This window comes from Alosa sapidissima, chromosome 19 (assembly GCF_018492685.1).
Source record: "Alosa sapidissima isolate fAloSap1 chromosome 19, fAloSap1.pri, whole genome shotgun sequence".
NCBI classification, from domain to species: domain Eukaryota; kingdom Metazoa; phylum Chordata; class Actinopteri; order Clupeiformes; family Clupeidae; genus Alosa; species Alosa sapidissima.
In genome coordinates, this window is record NC_055975.1 from 3251895 (window position 1) to 3269553 (window position 17659).

Sequence of the window (17659 nt, forward strand, 5' to 3'; positions counted from 1 at the left end):
CTGTGGGGCTGAAGCATGGGAGGCAGCAGGTGCGGCCGGGCTGAGTCTCTCCAGACCCATAGTGCAGTCTTGGCCCAGGCTCCAGGCCTGCTCAGATGAGCTGCGCTGTTCACTGTGTTGTCAGGAGCCACATGCACGTCACAGTCAGCGCCCTGCTCCTCCAGGGAGGACGCTGCAGGCTGAAGAGGATAAGCAGAAGCACAGACTCAGACAGGAGCGTTCACAGGTTGGGATAATACAGCAGACAGATGCACACACTCCACCCGGGTGTCAGGATGATACATTTGCAACACTTATTGTCGGGTGCTAATCCCAAAAGACAAGCACTGAAACCATGCAAGGCTTGGAGAGGCTTACTAAGCCACTTATGCTATTTTAACTCCCCAACTTTCTTTTCACATCCAGTGCCAATGGCAAGTGTTGGTTTGGCAAGTGCTTACAGTATGCAATGCCACTGCAAATGAACACCAGTCATTCCGTGTCAAATCAGACAAAATCCAGGAAAATGGCTTCTGCACCGTCTCAGATTTTGCACAAAGTTTGTCTACCTATTTAGGTCCCAAAACTAAGACCTGTAAAATATTTGTGTTAAATTCCAATGTTTTGCATTTGTTTTGTGCAAATGTGTGCATTTCATAAACAATTGCTCTCATAAATGCCTTAACTTGGAGGCCATGTTTGGGCATTAATATCTTGAGAAGTATTATTCCTAGCCTGCCCAAACTTTGTAGGGTCGAAGACATACGTGTTCTCGATATGAATGGACCATTAAAAGTTTGTACTGCATGCTCATTAGTTTTAAATAAGGCCCTAGATATAGAAAAAAGTGCAAAACTGATGACATTGAGTTACATTGTATACCTACAGTATGGGTTTTCATTCTTGGCCCTAGGGCAAAACAATGACTCAATTTATTTATCTATGGTACAACATTGGCACTTTGTACACTAAATGCCCATACACTTAGCTACTTTCACATAGATTTTCAAGTGCCTATACTTGCTACCCCACATACTGTACCATTTTAATCCTATGAAAATGTCTGGAAAACACAACCTCCCCTTGTTTAATCCTTAAAGTCTTCAAGCCCATTATATGTGGATGAAATATAGTATGCATAGGGGAAAAAATAATGATTGATACCAAATGCGTACAGTACAAAAACAAGTTTATACTACCCTTAATGTCACACTTTTTCCAAATCTAGGGCCTTGTAGAAAGCCAATGAAAATGCCGTACAAACTTTTAATGGTTCAGTCCTACTGGTCTTCCACCCTACAACGTGTGGGCTGCTTATGAATAACACTTTTCATTATATTAATGTCCAAACATGGCTTACCAGACAATGTGATTTTCAGGCTGTAAAACTGAAGTAATTACTGGGGCTGGAAATAATATGAAGACATAAGATTTGAACAGAAATATTTTACAGGCCTTGGTTTTGGAACCCATTCTTGATATAGACAAGGTTTGAACAAAGTCTGAGACGGTGCAGCAACAACCTTATATGATTTGTCACGGAAACTGACCCACCAAATAGGACCTCATTCCTCACACTCACAGTTCATACACAATCACACACACACTATAAACAACATGCTGTAGCCTGCGCATAATTAGATGTATAGAATTATACAAAACAGCCCCATTTAAACATTCACACAGATTCACAGTTACAAGACAATACACTTTCCTCAAAGTAGGCTGCTCAAGATCTCAGCTTGGTGGTCTACTAAGCAGCATATCAAATTGTTTCATTATTTTGTTTCTTATACCAGCAACAAGCATTTTAGAGTGTGGCTGCTCTAATGGCTCAATACGTGTCTGACTGGTGAAGTAGGAATGAATGTGATCCGTACCAGATATGAACTAGACCCATTACAGAGGGTGATGCTCTGGAGAGCATGAGCTGAAAATGTTCTATTTATTTCCACTGAAATGTCACTTAATAAGTCAATGGAATTTGGACAAAATCTGATTTAGTCATTTATCAATTTGCAGAGGACAATTCAGTTTTAGCAATTAAATGGCAAGTGACTCATTTCCGACTTGCTGACCAATTTCAGTGAGATAAGATATGTGAAACCAAACAGGTTACATATACTACAGCACATGTGGAACATCCTTGGACCAGACATGACCCAATCTGCACAGGTATGGTTTACATTAGGAAGCCCTCAAAGGTAATACTTTACTTTAATCAGTAGCAGCTCCATCCAAAAACAGCATCTGGCTCAGAAATAGGACTTTCCAAAAGCACTGTCAGATGAGCAAAGCTTGGTCCTAACACATTAGTTGTTGAACCACTACCATCATTAAATGATACACAGATTTCCATTTTGTGCATTTTCTCTTCACTGTTCGATGACAGACAGATTATCTTTTTGAATACTCTCTTTCCATGGTCACCATGGCGGTCACTCAGATGATGCTTTCAGGAGACACACTGTCCAGATAAGTCCCAGGTTAGGCAGCGACAGGGTGGATTTACACCTGGATATCAGATGGTAATTGTAAGGTCATTTCAATATCTTCTACAATTGAGTTCAGTGCCCTGCTGAAGGACACACTGACAGACAGCTAGGTGGAGCTGAGATCTCACTGGGTTGGCCGGTGAGTGGTGCATCTCCACCTCCTGTGATGAGGCCAAATGCCCTGACACCTGGCATGGTGAAGCTGCACGTGGCATAACAATGTGATAACACACTGATCATTCAGCCAGCATTGGCTCCAGCGCTGTTTCAGCTTTCTAATCTGGATACTAAAATGTGTTACGGAAATGCCTGAAAGGATTATCCACCCCTCCTCCCTCAACAAGGTTATACCAAACAACCAAACAATATTGCAGAGAGTTCAGGGATGAGGTCATTCATACACACACACACACACACAATATTCTTAAAGCATTAATTGATTACATATTGAAAAATATGCCAATTAATTGTGGATAATTTTTAAGAGCATGGCAGCCCACACAATTCCACTGCCTGGGATGAATAACTGTGTACACAGGGAAAGAGTCAAAGGCAAACTTGAACTCTTTAATAGTCATTTTGCACGTATCTTCCAACAGAGTCCATGGTAAAAGTGACAATAACATTTGCTTCTAAATTGTTTTTTTCTTTTTTCATTCTAAACTAAATAAATTACTCTTTTACCATAATGTTGCTTTAAATTAAATAAGGATACCTTGAAATCATAGCTTACATGGAGTACAAACCCAAGCTGAATTGGATCTAGGGGAGCCCATGTCTACTTTTCAAAGCTAACTGTAAACATTGAGTGACTATTACCAAAAAGTTAATAGCTTATTTCTTGAGTGCAAACATATGTTTAAGTCTTTAAATACAGAACTGCTGGCATACAATGCCTATAACTCACACTGTCTCCTACATAACTGTTAAGGCATGAATAGACACAATTTCAAAAATGATCTGTACCATGCAACTTTTGAATGAATGGAGAATAAAGACTTGTGTGTCTTAGAGCCACTAAATACTAATATTCAGATGTGAAATTCTTTTTGAAAAAATTATCCATCAGAAACTGAATTCCTAACATTACAACACTGCTAAGGTTAACTCACTGAACAGCAGCAGTACCTGAACCTTTGTAAGTCCGACAAATATACACGTAAGGCCAAAGGAGAAAACTTAATAGTTTTCAAGTCATAGACAACTTTCCAATTTCATTACTTGTATTGGAAATACCCATGTAAGCTGATTCAACCTTTTTGAATGCAGTCCTAGATGCCATAGAGTGGACTGGGAAACAAGAGATCAACATATAAGCCCTGTAATGGTATATACATATGATCTCAATTGCACTAATAGTAACTAGTGTTAGAGAGGGCTGTGCCATTAGAAAATTTTTTTTAGACTTCATTCAAGTTCAAGCAAACCAGACAATCAACCCTATAGGCTTACTATTGTAGTCCTATTAAACCACAAAACCTCTGGTCATTTCAATTATTCAATAAAAAATAAAGTGCTTGTAAACAACATATTTTAAGCAGGTAGAGATACCTAAAAGGACTTCCATCATTTCCTAGAGTCTAACATACTGATTACCCTCTATCGAACATTCGTAACCTTCATCAACATTCAATGATCAGGTGGTTTCTATAAACAGATTCAGTTCAACAAAAATTGTCCACAAAACACATTCATAGAGCTATTGAGGTTTTCTTTTAGCATTATGTAAGTGTTTGACATCTCTCAAAGTTTCTAAGAGTTAGGAATCAATCAGAAAAAAAGGCATGTTTAATAAAAAACCTCTTTTGGTTTCAGTTTTTGTTTTTCCATCTCATATAGAATCGGCTAACTCCAAACTGGGATATGTGCCTTTTAGACCACTTTTCCATCTTCCCGTGCCTGCAATACAAAGAAAAACATAAAAGAGGAAGTGAGAAAATCAAAAGCTTGTTTTCTCTCTCTTAACCACTTATGTTACATAACAGGACAGTAATGCATCACCGATCTTTTGCACCTTCTTTTTTCAGTTTTTTCCTCCCTTTAACAGCGTTTGTCAAACCACTTCAGCTCTGCAACTGAGCGTTCACTCACTCACTCACTTAGGCTTGGTCAGGAGTGGATTTCCAATGCTAATGAATCTGCAGCCAGTCCCTGTTGCTGGTTATGTAGGCTGCTGATGAAACTCTCTCCCCCAGCATACAGGGCTCATTCTAGGGCAGCCCCTCGTCAGTGTGTATTCCTGACATCCGTCCATGATTGTGTGTATATGTTTATTTATTTGCCAGATGCTCACCACCAAAGTAATTTCAAGTGAGCAATTTGAATATAGGAACAACTGATGTAAAGGACTTCTCTTAATATACATATCTATAAACCTGAATCTAGTTCATCTCTCACCTTCTCTGTGCTGGTAGCGTGGTCTTGATGGGCGTCCCCTGTGTCTAGACTGAGCACAGACAAGCTGGAGTCGATCAGCTCCTCTGTGTGGGGTGACGTACATAAACAGCAATTACTAAACATTCTCAGTTTATACACAAAAGAGGGCCCTTAATATAATCATCTTATTGAAACATTAAAACTAGGTTACCTGCAGCTATTTCCATTTTCTATTTATTATCCAAAGCACAGTGTAGTACTGTCACATAGCAGCAGTACATTATGTGAATGGCTGGACTGTTTTTTTAACAGACCTCAGAAAGGGTCTCTCTCACCACTTCAGATACTGTAAATATGACTCACCTGTAGCCCTGCTTGTGCTAGTCTTGGTGTGCTCTGGAGCTTGTGAGGCTGGAGCCTGCTGGTCTGGAGCCTGCTGTACTGGAGCCTGCTGGTCTGGAGCCTGCTGTACTGGAGCCTGCTGTACTGGGGCCTGCTGTACTGGGGCCTGCTGTACTGGGGCCTGCTGTACTGGAGCCTGCTGGTCTGGAGCCTGCTGGTCTGGAGCTTGTGAGGCTGGAGCCTGCTGTACTGGGGCCTGCTGATCTGGGGCCTGCTGATCTGGGTCCTGCTGTACTGGAGCCTGCTGGTCTGGAGTCTGCTGTACTGGGGCCTGCTGTACTGGAGCCTGTGAGGCTGGAGCTTGATCTGCCAGTGTGGAGGCCTCTCCCTCTGTCTCTGTGCTGGGTACTCTCTTGGCTGTCTCAGTTGTGTCAGAGGCATTGGAGTGAGAAGGCTCCTGGACCTCTTCACCTGGCTGTTGTTCCTTGTCCTTTCCAGTGTCCTGGTCAGTCTCGAGTGCTCTCTCCTTCTTGTCTTCGGTCTTCTCCTCCTGTGCCTTCTGGGCGGGCGCAGCGGGGCTGCCGCTCTCTGTGCCACTCGGGCTGACATGATGAGTGTCCTGCTCCTCCTGGCCATTGCCATCAGCCTCCTGCTGCTGTGCCTCTGTCTGTTGCTGTTGTGTCTGTGTCTGCTGGGATTCGTCAGTGGTGCTGTTTGCCTCTGCTCCGGCTTTTAAGTCTGTCTTCATCTGCGACGAGACCCCTTTCAACAAGCTCCCCTTGGTCTCAGCGGTGACAGTGTTGGAATTCCTCTGGATGTGGCCACCCTGGACGAGTCCCTCTGAGAACCGCACCTTCTTCTCGGTTCCTTTGGGCGAGGCCACCTCTGGATTCCCCCCTTTCCCTGCATCATAATCACCAGATGGTGCTCTAGATGCCGCATCGGCCTGCTTTGTGTCCAGTGTAATGGACTCAATCTCCACACCATTGTGTTCATCATTGGCAGCAGTGGCAGCTGCAGTCCCATCGGAGTCCAGCGGTGCCTTGGAGTCAGTGGAGGGGTTATCGGGGTCACAGAGGGCATCAAGCTCCTCCAGAAACTCCTCCAGACTTGTCTCTGAGAACTAGAGGTCAGATAGAGGTCAACATATATGACGTCATTGGCCACTGGAAGCAAGAGGTGCTTTATACAGTGAAATGCATAATAATATGAAAGATCTACTCTCTCTATTAATAAACAAAATGTTTGATTACATATCTACAAATGTCTTCATGTACAGATTATTTTTTCTCAAGTTACTGTTCAAGTATTATACAGCACAGCTTTGAACAGCCACTTGCCTGTTTATTTCCCTCCATGTCTTTAGTGTCCCATCTGCAATGAAAAGTCTTTCATTATTTAGTTTCTGCTGTAGTGTTGACACCAAAGTAATTGCAGACACTGCTCCTGAATTTGAAAAGTGCAAACTTCTGCACAGTTAAAACTGAATTGATTGGCGTTTGACACATAAGAAGAGCATCACTGGGGTGGGACAGTGAGTGTGACACACGCACTGACAGTTCTGAGATAACACCAGAGGTCTGTATCCTTGATCTGATATTGATGCAATACTGCATTATAAAGCTGAAAGATCATTTCATGCACACAAAACAGTTGGACCTGTTACTCCATGTTTAAATCACTGATAACTGGGGCCAACTACACAGCCCATCTGAGCCAAGTGTGTTATTTCATAGTTTTTTCCACAGTGTACAGTAGGAGTATAGAAAAACAATCAATGATAGGTGTGTCCAAGCGCTTGACGGATGCTGTACTACATTTTTGGTCAGCTGTTCCATTTGATGAAAAAGCCAAAATGACAGTAGATGGACAAGAGTTACGCATTCAAATTAATAAAAGATGGCAGAAGGATTTTTGGCATTCTAATATCAAGCCAAGATTGTGTAACATGAGCGGACTTCGAACAAGAGCACAAAGCTAAGAATGGGACAGGCTTAAGATGTCCGGCATTCCCCTTGTGCGCAGAAAGAGTAAGACTTGCTAAATCTCTGCTTGATGAAGACCACAGTGTCGCCAGTGTGTCTGGTTGTGCTTTATGGTGAGAGGGACTATTGAGTGGCTACGCTCCATTTGACAGTGGTCCAACGGGAGCTGTGTGTAAACGGAGAGTTGTAAATACTGGCCTTTCTGTTATATATCAGGGCCACAGGACACAGCCACTGAGAAAAAGCTAGCAGTTCTGTAAGATGACTTCTGCGTAGCGATATCGTTTAAACCAACATTTTGCAACAATTTATAGCATGGGTTTTAATCCACTTTTTTCTGTGAAATTCTCTGTGTGTTCCTTTCGCTGTTTGTCCAGAATTTGTGTTAAAAAAACATTGCTGTTCATTTGCAGTTTTGAGTCTGTATATGGGAAATACAAAATAGTGTTCCAGCCAATCAATCATCATCCAACTTTCCAACCCAGACAAGCACTTAATCTTTCATTTGATGGGGCTCAAGTTGAGTGGCTGTTGAGCTCAAATATCAGAAATCCTACACCAGCATCAGTGAGCAAAGCAACAACTTCCCAATTGAGGGCAGGAGGGTCACCTTCGAGCTCTTCCCGTCAGGCGCTCCTTGCCCTTGGCTTTGCTGCCCACCACAGCTGGAGGGTTCTTGCCCTTCCTGTCTCTGCCTCTGCCATGGTGACCTGAGCAAGATGAGGACAAGCTCATGGGGCATTCCAGTAGTGATGCATTGTGGGAACAACAACCAACACAAGGAAGAGGCAACTAAAATCTGAGTGAGACTCTCCCACCTTGTGATTCGCCAGCTGATTTTGAGCCTCTTTTGGGAGCCCTGCCGCCTAGAAAATCAAAATTAGGTCAAATTAGTAATTTTTTCAAAAGGTATTATGGGAGAGCAATCCCAGGATGGCCGAGTGGTTAAGGCGTTGGACTTAAGACCCAATGGAGAACTGTCCATGTGGGTTTGAACCCCATTCCTGGTAAAAATACTGAGACATGACTACTTCAAATGAAAACAGAGATGTGGCTCTGCATGTGCTCCAATAAAATGTTACACTTTTGGTTAGAAAATGGATACAGAATTAACATTCAAACTCTGAATGCACGACTTCTGGTTATGTTATCCTCACCTCTGTTTGACTGGGGCCGTTCTGCTTCCCCTGGTGGATTATCTGAAAAACTGATAACAGAATTTGCCCACAGAAATAGAACACTTCAGTAGGCATGCAGTAGTTTCCAGAAAAGGATGACAAGAGCGAGGACACAAATCTATTCAACATAAGGAGTTATCACATGAATTAGACAGTTTGAAAAAAGACAACTGTTTTGCCGTTCAAACTGAAGGAATAAAGAGCACAATAGATTGTCATATGGAGCACTTTTAAAATGGCACTGAATCCTGTTGGGTTGGGGGTTGGGTTCTGATGCCCTGCCAAGCTATACAGTATCTTGTAAGCCTAACCAGGACTAGAGTTACTGTCATATAACTATAGAATAATGCATGTGTTGTATACAGTATGTAACAAAGATTTATATCTGTAGTGAGCCATGAGGGAATGTATAAGCTCTGCCTGCAGAGCACTGGGATACAATTCCCATGGCTGACAGGGCAATGACATCATCAACATGGGACATCATCAACAAAGCATCTAGCTATTTTGTTAATTGTCAACTGACATCACTACAATACTATGATTAGACCTTTCTTTTCAATTCGCTACTCATTATATAGATTTGTGAGAGATCACAGCTACTAATGATAATGTGCATGAAGCACTGAGCAATTCTGCACCTTATGATGGGAGAATGGAGTTTGGCAACCACACATCAATTGTTAATTGTTTGCTTGATGAGTAAGCAGCTCAGTCCAGTTTTGTGAGACGTCCTCATTCCAGAGTCAGTTTCCATACTCCTCAAAGCAGCACCACAGTGAACCCAGCCTCCTTGCTTATTTCCCACTGGGGCGGTTGGGACCTGATGACCTTCACTGCCGTAGCTCTCCAGACACTGTAGGACTCTGAAGCTAGCATCTGTGCAATAGCATCCACTCTTTTATCTGTTCTACTTGTAGTGTTCTGCCACACAGCATAGGGGTCCACTCCACTTGTGACTGAGAGGTGTTTGTAAACACATCCAAGTCACACACAGTGAACCAGGTTCTTGGAGAGGAGCTCAATCAGGAACCATTTCCTTCTCTATTCTTTCGCTCTGGAGTGTTCTCAAACTCTGCCTAATAAGGCAAGGCATTCCAACACACTAAAAATAGTCCCTCTCTCTCTCTCTATCCCCCCTTGCTTTGCTTTTCAAAGCCCTTTAAATTCACTCATGTGGGGGAGCAGATTGCATTAATTTGTGCAGTGGTCCGCTTTGGGAAAAGTCTCTGACTATTCACCACACAAGCGTTTTCAGATGCTTGTTTTTCGTTGTCTCTACGCTGCCTGTCGGTGGCAATGTGATCTTAATGCTCCTGAGGATGTCACCAGCTGTTCCTGCTGACAGAGCCCAGGGAATACAACAAATGTGCTCAGTCATAATCAACACCAAGTCCAAAACCAACTGCTTCTCTGCAAGTACGGTACCTTTAAATGGTAGGGAACGCTGAAAGAGCTAAACATATCATAAGGGACAATTTAAATTTCATCAGAACTAATAAGCATGACTCAGAAATGGAACTGTGGCACTGTTTTACTATCACTACACATCTAAGGGTGCTAATAAGCGGGATGTTTGTACAAGGGCAGGCTAGCCTGTTTAGGACACAGTGTGCAATGTTGCCTCTCTATGCACAACAGTTGACAGATGTTCACAATGACCCTCCTTGCCCTTCACTAAGACTCAGAAAGTCTTCTGTTATTTAATTCAACATTACCGCTACTATGTTCTACGCAAGTCTCACTCATTCAGGTACTTTTGCATCATTCCTGTCTAATGAGGCTTGATTGAATTTTGTCTTGTGATGCCCCATCACAAGATGTGGGGAGAATTTATAATGTGAACCAGTTCATTGTGGTTCATTGTGGAATGACGTACACTCACATTACCTTTCCACTAACAAAAACAACAAATACAGTCTGCATCCAAAACATGCACAGCAGCCTGAAAACCAGGCAATGCAACCATGACAATGCAAAGAAAGTACATGTTTGCATTCTACTGCAATGTTGAAATGCTATGCAATGTTACTGAGTTAGAAGCTTGTGTCAAGTCAGCTGGAAAAAAAAAAATGAGATTATTTGAAGCATGTTAGTATGGTTTTGCAATGGGAGATAATCAAGAAAGTAAATGCAAGCCAGACAGTATATTAGTACTATCATTAAGAGAGTAACTAAAAGCAGCCAGACAACAAGGAGAGTCCACTCATATTTAATAGTATTTTCTTACAAACTGATAGTGTTTTAACCATGCAAACATGCAAGAGATGATTCAAAAGAAAGCAGATTTGTTAGGCTAATGTGCATACACACCCACAAAAAGACCAAACAATGCAAAAAAACAACAAACAAAATAGAAATACATAGAACAAAAGAAAACAAAACAAAAAGGCTGACAGCTTACACAAGCTGTGGCTTGTCTAGGTCCCAGGCTCTCCGCCACTGTCCCTTGGCATTCTTGTGGCGGGCCACGCGCTCACGGTCGATTTGCTCGCGCTCTGCCTTCCAGCGTATGTATTCCAGCTGCTCCTCGCGGGAGGTGGGGATGGTCAGGTCTGCCGGGGGCTGCTCCGGCCACTCGGCATCCTGGAAAAGAGGACCAGACGCACAAGATGAAGGCTAATAGAACGCCAAGTTCATGAACATCCCTGATGGAGGAAAACGTTTTATTTTAGCACAAAAAATTCTCTTTTTGGAACAATTATGATCCACTGAATACTTGCACTGCAATACTTCACTGAATACTTAAGCACTACAATGACATAGGATAATGTGAAATACGGTAATAACAGTCAGTGACGCTGATGATGATGAACATTCACACTGGAGGATGTGAAGATTCCTCTTAAAAGTGGAAGGACAGAACATCAACATAAAATTTTACACATGGGAATGAGAAATGGACACACGTACAAAGATCTAAATTCTGTATAAGTGGTCCTGATGAATGGCTATGAGGGACTACTCTCAATCAGACTAAAGACAGCAGATTTTATCACAATCAGGGCAATCAAGCTCACACACACACACACACACACACACACCCGTCTGCACATTTCACCATCTTCAGATCGGCCTTACTCCTCTCCTCCAACTGAAAACCTTAAGAGACAGCAGAGCCAGGCCCATTAACTGCTGGTGCACAAACAATCCTCTAAATGGGCCGGTAATGTGCACAAGAGCAACAGAGGGAACCGAGAGAACTGACTGCATTATGGGGATTGATGATGGAATTTGTTCTTTTTGCTGCTTTCTGTTGTTTCTTTTTTCCTCCTTTCTTTTTAGATTAGATTACATGTATATTCTAATCACCATAATATGTAGACTATTACTCAGGAATAAGGTATACAGAATGTTATTGGGATGGAGTACAGCCAAGCCTGAAAACCAACAAAAAAACACAGTTTTTAAAAGAATGGCATGTTTCGATGTTTAGAATGCTTTAACTGAATCCGTCTCTTTCAGTTTTGAGATTAAGATGAATGTGAGGGGAGCACAGTCAAGAAGTGTTTTGTTTGGGTGGCCAATCAGATTCAGGCAAACATGCTGTCCTTAAAGGGTCAGAGCAGTATACATCCACGTAAACCACAAGTGGAGTGTGTTCCTTGGCACAGCTGCAGCCATCAGCATGTGTCATCACATACATCACATCACTATGTGGTTTACAATCCAAGAGGGAACTGCAGTGTACTGATGTATGCAAAGTGGATGCCAATGCGGACCCAAAGTCAGGTTCTTGGATGGAAATCATGCCATTTTGGATGAATGCCCTTCAACGGTGCATACAAAGTACTTGGTCACACATAATATACATGCATTCTCTTGCATACTTTCTACATTACATTGTACATTTTCTACTACTACTATTACTAATACACGCGTACAATATACACTTCTCATCTTATATAATTCAAAACCAAGTTTTTAAGCATACTTCCCTTACTCGCCACAACCTGTTCATATTTTACACAGGAGCAGGTGGTGGCAGGGCATTCTGAAGTGCTGCCAGTTTTGGTGGCCTCAATAGGAGGTCCGGCATTTAACCTTCTTGCTCTCGTCTCCCCATTGAGAAGAAAATGGCTTTTCCCTCCCTGGTTGCGGCAGCAGCTCTGGATAAAATCAGCATGGGAACTGAGCTAGCCCTGCACTGCATCGCACGCCTATTCCTGAGCAACCTCTGTGAAAGGTCACACTGTTTTTCACTGGCTCCCGCTCCTGGGGAGATGGAAGGCACAGAGCCAGATGTCTGCCTGTGTCCTTCTCCTCCCCTCTCTACTCCTCTCCTCTCTCCTCCTTTCGCTACTCCTCTCCTCTCTACTTCTCTCTCATCCTCTCTCCTCCTTTCTCTACTCCTCTCTCTAGTCCTCTGTGTTATGGTGAGCTAGAGGTCTCATAGGCCCACCCCACAGTGGAAAGACCAATTTCCTGTCTGTGGTCACTATACAGCAACTGACCACAGCCTAACTGCTCTCTCTCTCTTCGTGTCTTCAGTCAACAACAGAGGAAAAATAATCCAAGCAGACCAACCAACACAAAAGGTCATCGAGACACACAATCTTGCACTTGTTTGAGCTTCTTTGGCTGTGACTCACTCGCACAAATGACTCTCTCTCATTCCGTCCAGCCTGTGGGAACAAATTGCTCCACCGCAAATAAACATCTATGCTATTGCATTCTATTAAGTTCCAAATGGGCAAGTGGATGAGGGGAAATAACGAGGCGGACAGACCGGCAGTGAGACGGTCACAGAAGAGCCAGACACACTCGTCTGCACACCAGCTTGCACAGCGCCAATAAAGATGGAGATGGCGGAGGAAATCAATGAGGACTAGACCTGATGTTTGTGGTTGTCTTGAGTATGCAGCTGGGAACAGAAGCACTTCACTTCTCAAGAGTGGAAAGCCTAGAGGCATTTTGTTGTTCTTGTTGCCACTGGGTCGGAGAAGAGCACATACCCTGTGCGAAGGCTGAACTCAATCAGCACAGAGCCACAAGGCTCGTCCACGCTGGGAACCATTACATTTATGAGGGTCCCCACTGACCAACCATAAAGAAAGTCTCTAGTCTCATGTTCATGACTATGATGTCTAAAATTAGATGGATTTTGACTGGCAGCTTCCTATCGATCAGAAATTCACTCTGAAATTGATCCCCAATGATACTGTTCTCGTCACGTCACATCACATCACGTTCGTCATACCAGGGTTACTACACATTTTCCATTTCAAAATTCCATACTTTTTCCATACTCAAAATTTCCAAACTTCTCGGTAGATTTTTCTGACCGTATTCTCGACATTGCGGCCACATCTGGTTTGGGATAACTCGGTGAAAACAAACGTATGGACAACTGAAGTGAACTAAACAACTATCTTGACGATGGGGACTGACAGTTAATCTACACAACAGTAGGAATGGTTCATTATGACCTGAATGAAGTGATTAGTACTGCAAATGCAATAGTCTGGAAACACAAATATTTCTCCATACTTTTTCAGGTTTTCCATACTGCGTAGGAACCCTGTCATACACATGTGGACGGGCCTTAACCTCAGGGAGCTCCCTCCAGAGCTCTGTTACAGCACAGCTTTGCAAAGAACTCACTCAGCTCCAAAATTCTCTCCCAAGCCCCCGTCCACAATACAGGTCCTGGCTCTGTCCAGACTCCTGTGGGCTCGGCCCTAAAGCAGTGCTGTGAGTGCTCATCTCACTCGCCATCTGTTTCTGTTCCCTCGGCCTGCCCGGCCTGCCACTCAGCTCTGCTGGGGCCAAAGGGTGCAGGTGGAGGAGTGGAGAGTGTTACTGTGTGTGTGTGTGTGTGTGTGTGTGTGTGTGTGTGTGTGTGTGTGTGTGTGTGTGTGTGTGTGTGTGTGTTGCACAGTGGGAGGGGGGCCATCGCTGTCCCAATGCTCCTACCAGACAGTACCCCCCTGGTCTCCTCTCCCAGTCATTCGCCGTCTTAATTAGCACATTCAATTTCCGGCCACCACAGGGGATCCTGGGAACCCACAGTGGGAACCACCCGCAGGGAGGAGGCCCTCCCTCCCCAGGCATTGCCAATCAATCACCGCTGCTCTGCTCTACTACAGCTGAGGAAGCCTACAATATGGTGGAGACCCAGTGGGGCCACAGATAACAGTAATCAGAGGAGAGGAGAACACACACACACACACACACACACACACACATATACACACACACACACACACACACACACACATACATATACACACACACACACACACACACACACACACACGTACATATACACACACACACACACACACACACACACGTTCCATCAAAGGCAGGCAGCTCACACAGCCACAGTTGAGGAACACAGGTGTGCTGACCTGTGGTGCTGCCGCGAACGCATCAGAAGACATGACTCACCCGTGTGCTCAGGTGTGATAAGTACACACACAAACACACACACACACACACACACACTTACTCTCAAGCAAACTAATCCCACACGGCATTAACACTCATCGTGTGAAAATGAACACAGTGTTAAAGGTACTGTATGGCAGAGCAAAAAGTGAGTGAGCTCTTTACTGGAATCAATACTCCAATATTCTATTTGGAATACTGCAGCAAATGGCCTCGGATGGGCCACTGCAGTTCCTCAGTGACGAGGACAAACAACAGCTCTCAGAGTCCCCGGAGGAGAGCAGACAACGGGAACAACAGAAAAACAACCAAGCCACAGCACAGCACACCTGCGCTCCCACCAACCCTCTTGCTCCCGCAACACAACAGACACACAACGGCAACCCAGAATGCAACAAAGAAACACACAAATTCTCTCTACAAGGCCACATAAATTGGATTTGTACAAAAACGGTGCAAAAATTGACTAAAGTTGCATAACAGGCAATCTGTTATAGAGCCTAAAAAAAGAGACCAAATCCTTTGTGCCACAGAATAGCAAGAACAGAACGGCTGTTTTCTTTTCTCCTCTCGCTCCTCATCCTCCCTTTCCATCACGTCTCTTTCTTCTCTCCGGTCCTTTCCTTCTGAGCCCATTCACCACTCCCAGCCATCTTACAGTCCACATTTGCCTCATCCTCTCTCTCTCTCTCCCTCTCTTCTTTTTCTCCTCTTTCTCACTCTTCTTCTTCTCCTCCTCTCTCTCTCTCTCTCTCTCTCTCTCAGACAGCTGTGTGCACTGTCCTGTCCAGTATCCTCGTCCCCCTGACGCCTCTGCGGCTCTGCTTTGTGGGACTCTCAGTGTGACATCAGCAGGGGCGGCTGACTCAGAGTACAGGTCAAAGAAGGGGTTGCACACGCACACACGCACACACACACTTTCACAGATCACATATACATACACCCATACAGGAACACATATTCGGAACACGAACACGAACACACACACACACACACACACACACACACACACACACACAGTGCTTTCTGAGGACAGTGGTCAGAGGGCACATTTAAGCAGTGGTTGTGTGTGTGAGAGAAGGGTGTGTGTGTGGGTGTGGTTTGAGCTCTTACTTGGTAATAGGGGTCAGACTCGGACAGCCAGCGACTCTCCTCCACCGCAGCCTTCCCCTCCTGCCTCACCCCTTCCTCCTGCAGAGGGAGAGGGAACAGAGTGCGCAGGAGTGAGAGAGAGGCTGAGAGAGACAGAGGATGGAAAGAGGTAAGGCAAAAGAAAAGAGAAGAGAGAGGGTGGGAGAGAGAGAGAGAGAGAGAGAGAGAGAGGGTGAGAGAGAGAGAGAGAGAGAAATAGGGAGGCGAGAGGGAGGGGTGTGCTGGGGGATGGGGATGACGCAAGACAGAGCGAGGAGGAGAAAATGACAAATGTTCCCATGCTTGATCAGTTTTGGAGATGACACAGGGCTACCTTCTGAAAACACACCATCACCTGTGTGTGTGTGTGTGTCTGTGTGTACAGTACGTGCATGTGTCAACACTGGTAATAAAAAAGGCCTCTTAACAGAGAAACATTTCAGTCCAGCAATAATCCAATGTTTCACAGCAAAAACACAATATAGCTTTAACTGCTGACATCTGAAGTGAACAAAGGGAAATTTATAGAGCAAATTATATAATAATAATAATAATAATAATAATAATAATAATACATAAATACAGTCAAAACCATAGGAAAGAGCAGTGAAAGCCAAGTAGTTTACTTCCACAAAGACTGTACGCTAGATGTGCATTTGTGGATTATACAGGATATCTCTGCGTACAAATCCCATCTCATCCCAATGTTGACCTGATAGAAGAAGCAGCAACACTGTCTCTCCTTCGTGTCACTCCATATTAACACAATGCTGGGGTGCGAGAACACACACCCACACCCACACCCACACCCACACCCACACCCACACCCACACCCCCACACACACACACACACACACACACACACACGGCTGTTTGAGGTTGTGCGAGGCAGCAAAAGTGTCACACATGCAGTCAAAGGTCTATGCTGCCCTCCAATGGATAAACTGGTTACTGCACAGAAGCCATATAATAATCCACCAGCACACTACCGTCTCCCTCCCACTGTTCAAACCCAGCAGTTCTTGCTTTTCTCCTGGCAGGGGGCAGAAGGAGAGTTGATGAATGCAGAGACTGATGATTTACATAGTTGTGCTTGATATGCTAAATCCTCTCAGTTTGACAGTCTGAAAGAGACAGTGAGAGCAGTCACCAACTAGGTTTCCCAGTGTAGGAAACTTCTCAGGGCCAAATCGGGTCAAAAGGTTTCGAATGTACTCAATACAATTAATTCCAGGGTGTCCAGGGTTCGATAGTGATCTTTCAAATATCGTTAAAATGTGCCTGCTCTGTGCTGCAGGAAGGGGCCCACTGTAAGCTGCGGGTAGGACTCGTGTTTGTGTTACGGTGCTGTATGTCTTATCCACTCTCTTGGAAAGTTGCATGAGTTGAGTTGCACTCATCAACACTGTACTAGGAATGTGACTGGTGGTGAGGGTGGCACAGTGGCAGAAAGAGAGTGGGGTTGGCATTGTTAACTCATTGAATGCCAAGCTGTTTTCGGAAGCTTTGTCCTAGAGTGCCAGCAATCTAGACCATTGTTGATTATTTTTGTACAGCCACAGCATATTCTGTGTTATAGCTATGCACACATACAATGGCTCGTTTAAAAGGTGAGACTTTAAGCTCTCACTTGGTGCAAACAGTGTATTTCTACACGCCTCTGTTCCTGAGAAATCCCAAGCTAAACAGAGGCTAGTTTTCATCAAAATCACTGTTTTTTTCTAGAAATGGAGATATATCGTCTTTCATGAAATATGTGTTACCTGTAAACTTTCCGGGA

General features: G+C 44.0%; 1 protein-coding gene across 4 annotated transcripts in view; it reads right to left on the reverse strand.

The window, feature by feature from the left end:
• Nucleotides 1-3027: 3027 nt before the first annotated feature.
• Nucleotides 3028-17659, reverse strand: part of LOC121693405 (coiled-coil domain-containing protein 9B) — a 35057-nt gene continuing 20425 nt past the window's right edge. For all 4 annotated transcript variants that reach the window (XM_042072803.1, XM_042072802.1, XM_042072804.1 and 1 more), the window contains exons 6-14: nucleotides 15862-15939; nucleotides 10760-10941; nucleotides 8335-8384; nucleotides 7996-8043; nucleotides 7788-7887; nucleotides 6533-6566; nucleotides 5214-6315; nucleotides 4872-4954; nucleotides 3028-4373 (exon numbers count right to left, since the gene is read on the reverse strand). In XM_042072803.1, the coding sequence (XP_041928737.1) occupies nucleotides 4347-4373; nucleotides 4872-4954; nucleotides 5214-6315; nucleotides 6533-6566; nucleotides 7788-7887; nucleotides 7996-8043; nucleotides 8335-8384; nucleotides 10760-10941; nucleotides 15862-15939 (1704 nt within the window). In that variant the 3' untranslated portion in view covers nucleotides 3028-4346. The remainder of the gene's footprint in view (nucleotides 4374-4871; nucleotides 4955-5213; nucleotides 6316-6532; nucleotides 6567-7787; nucleotides 7888-7995; nucleotides 8044-8334; nucleotides 8385-10759; nucleotides 10942-15861; nucleotides 15940-17659) is intronic.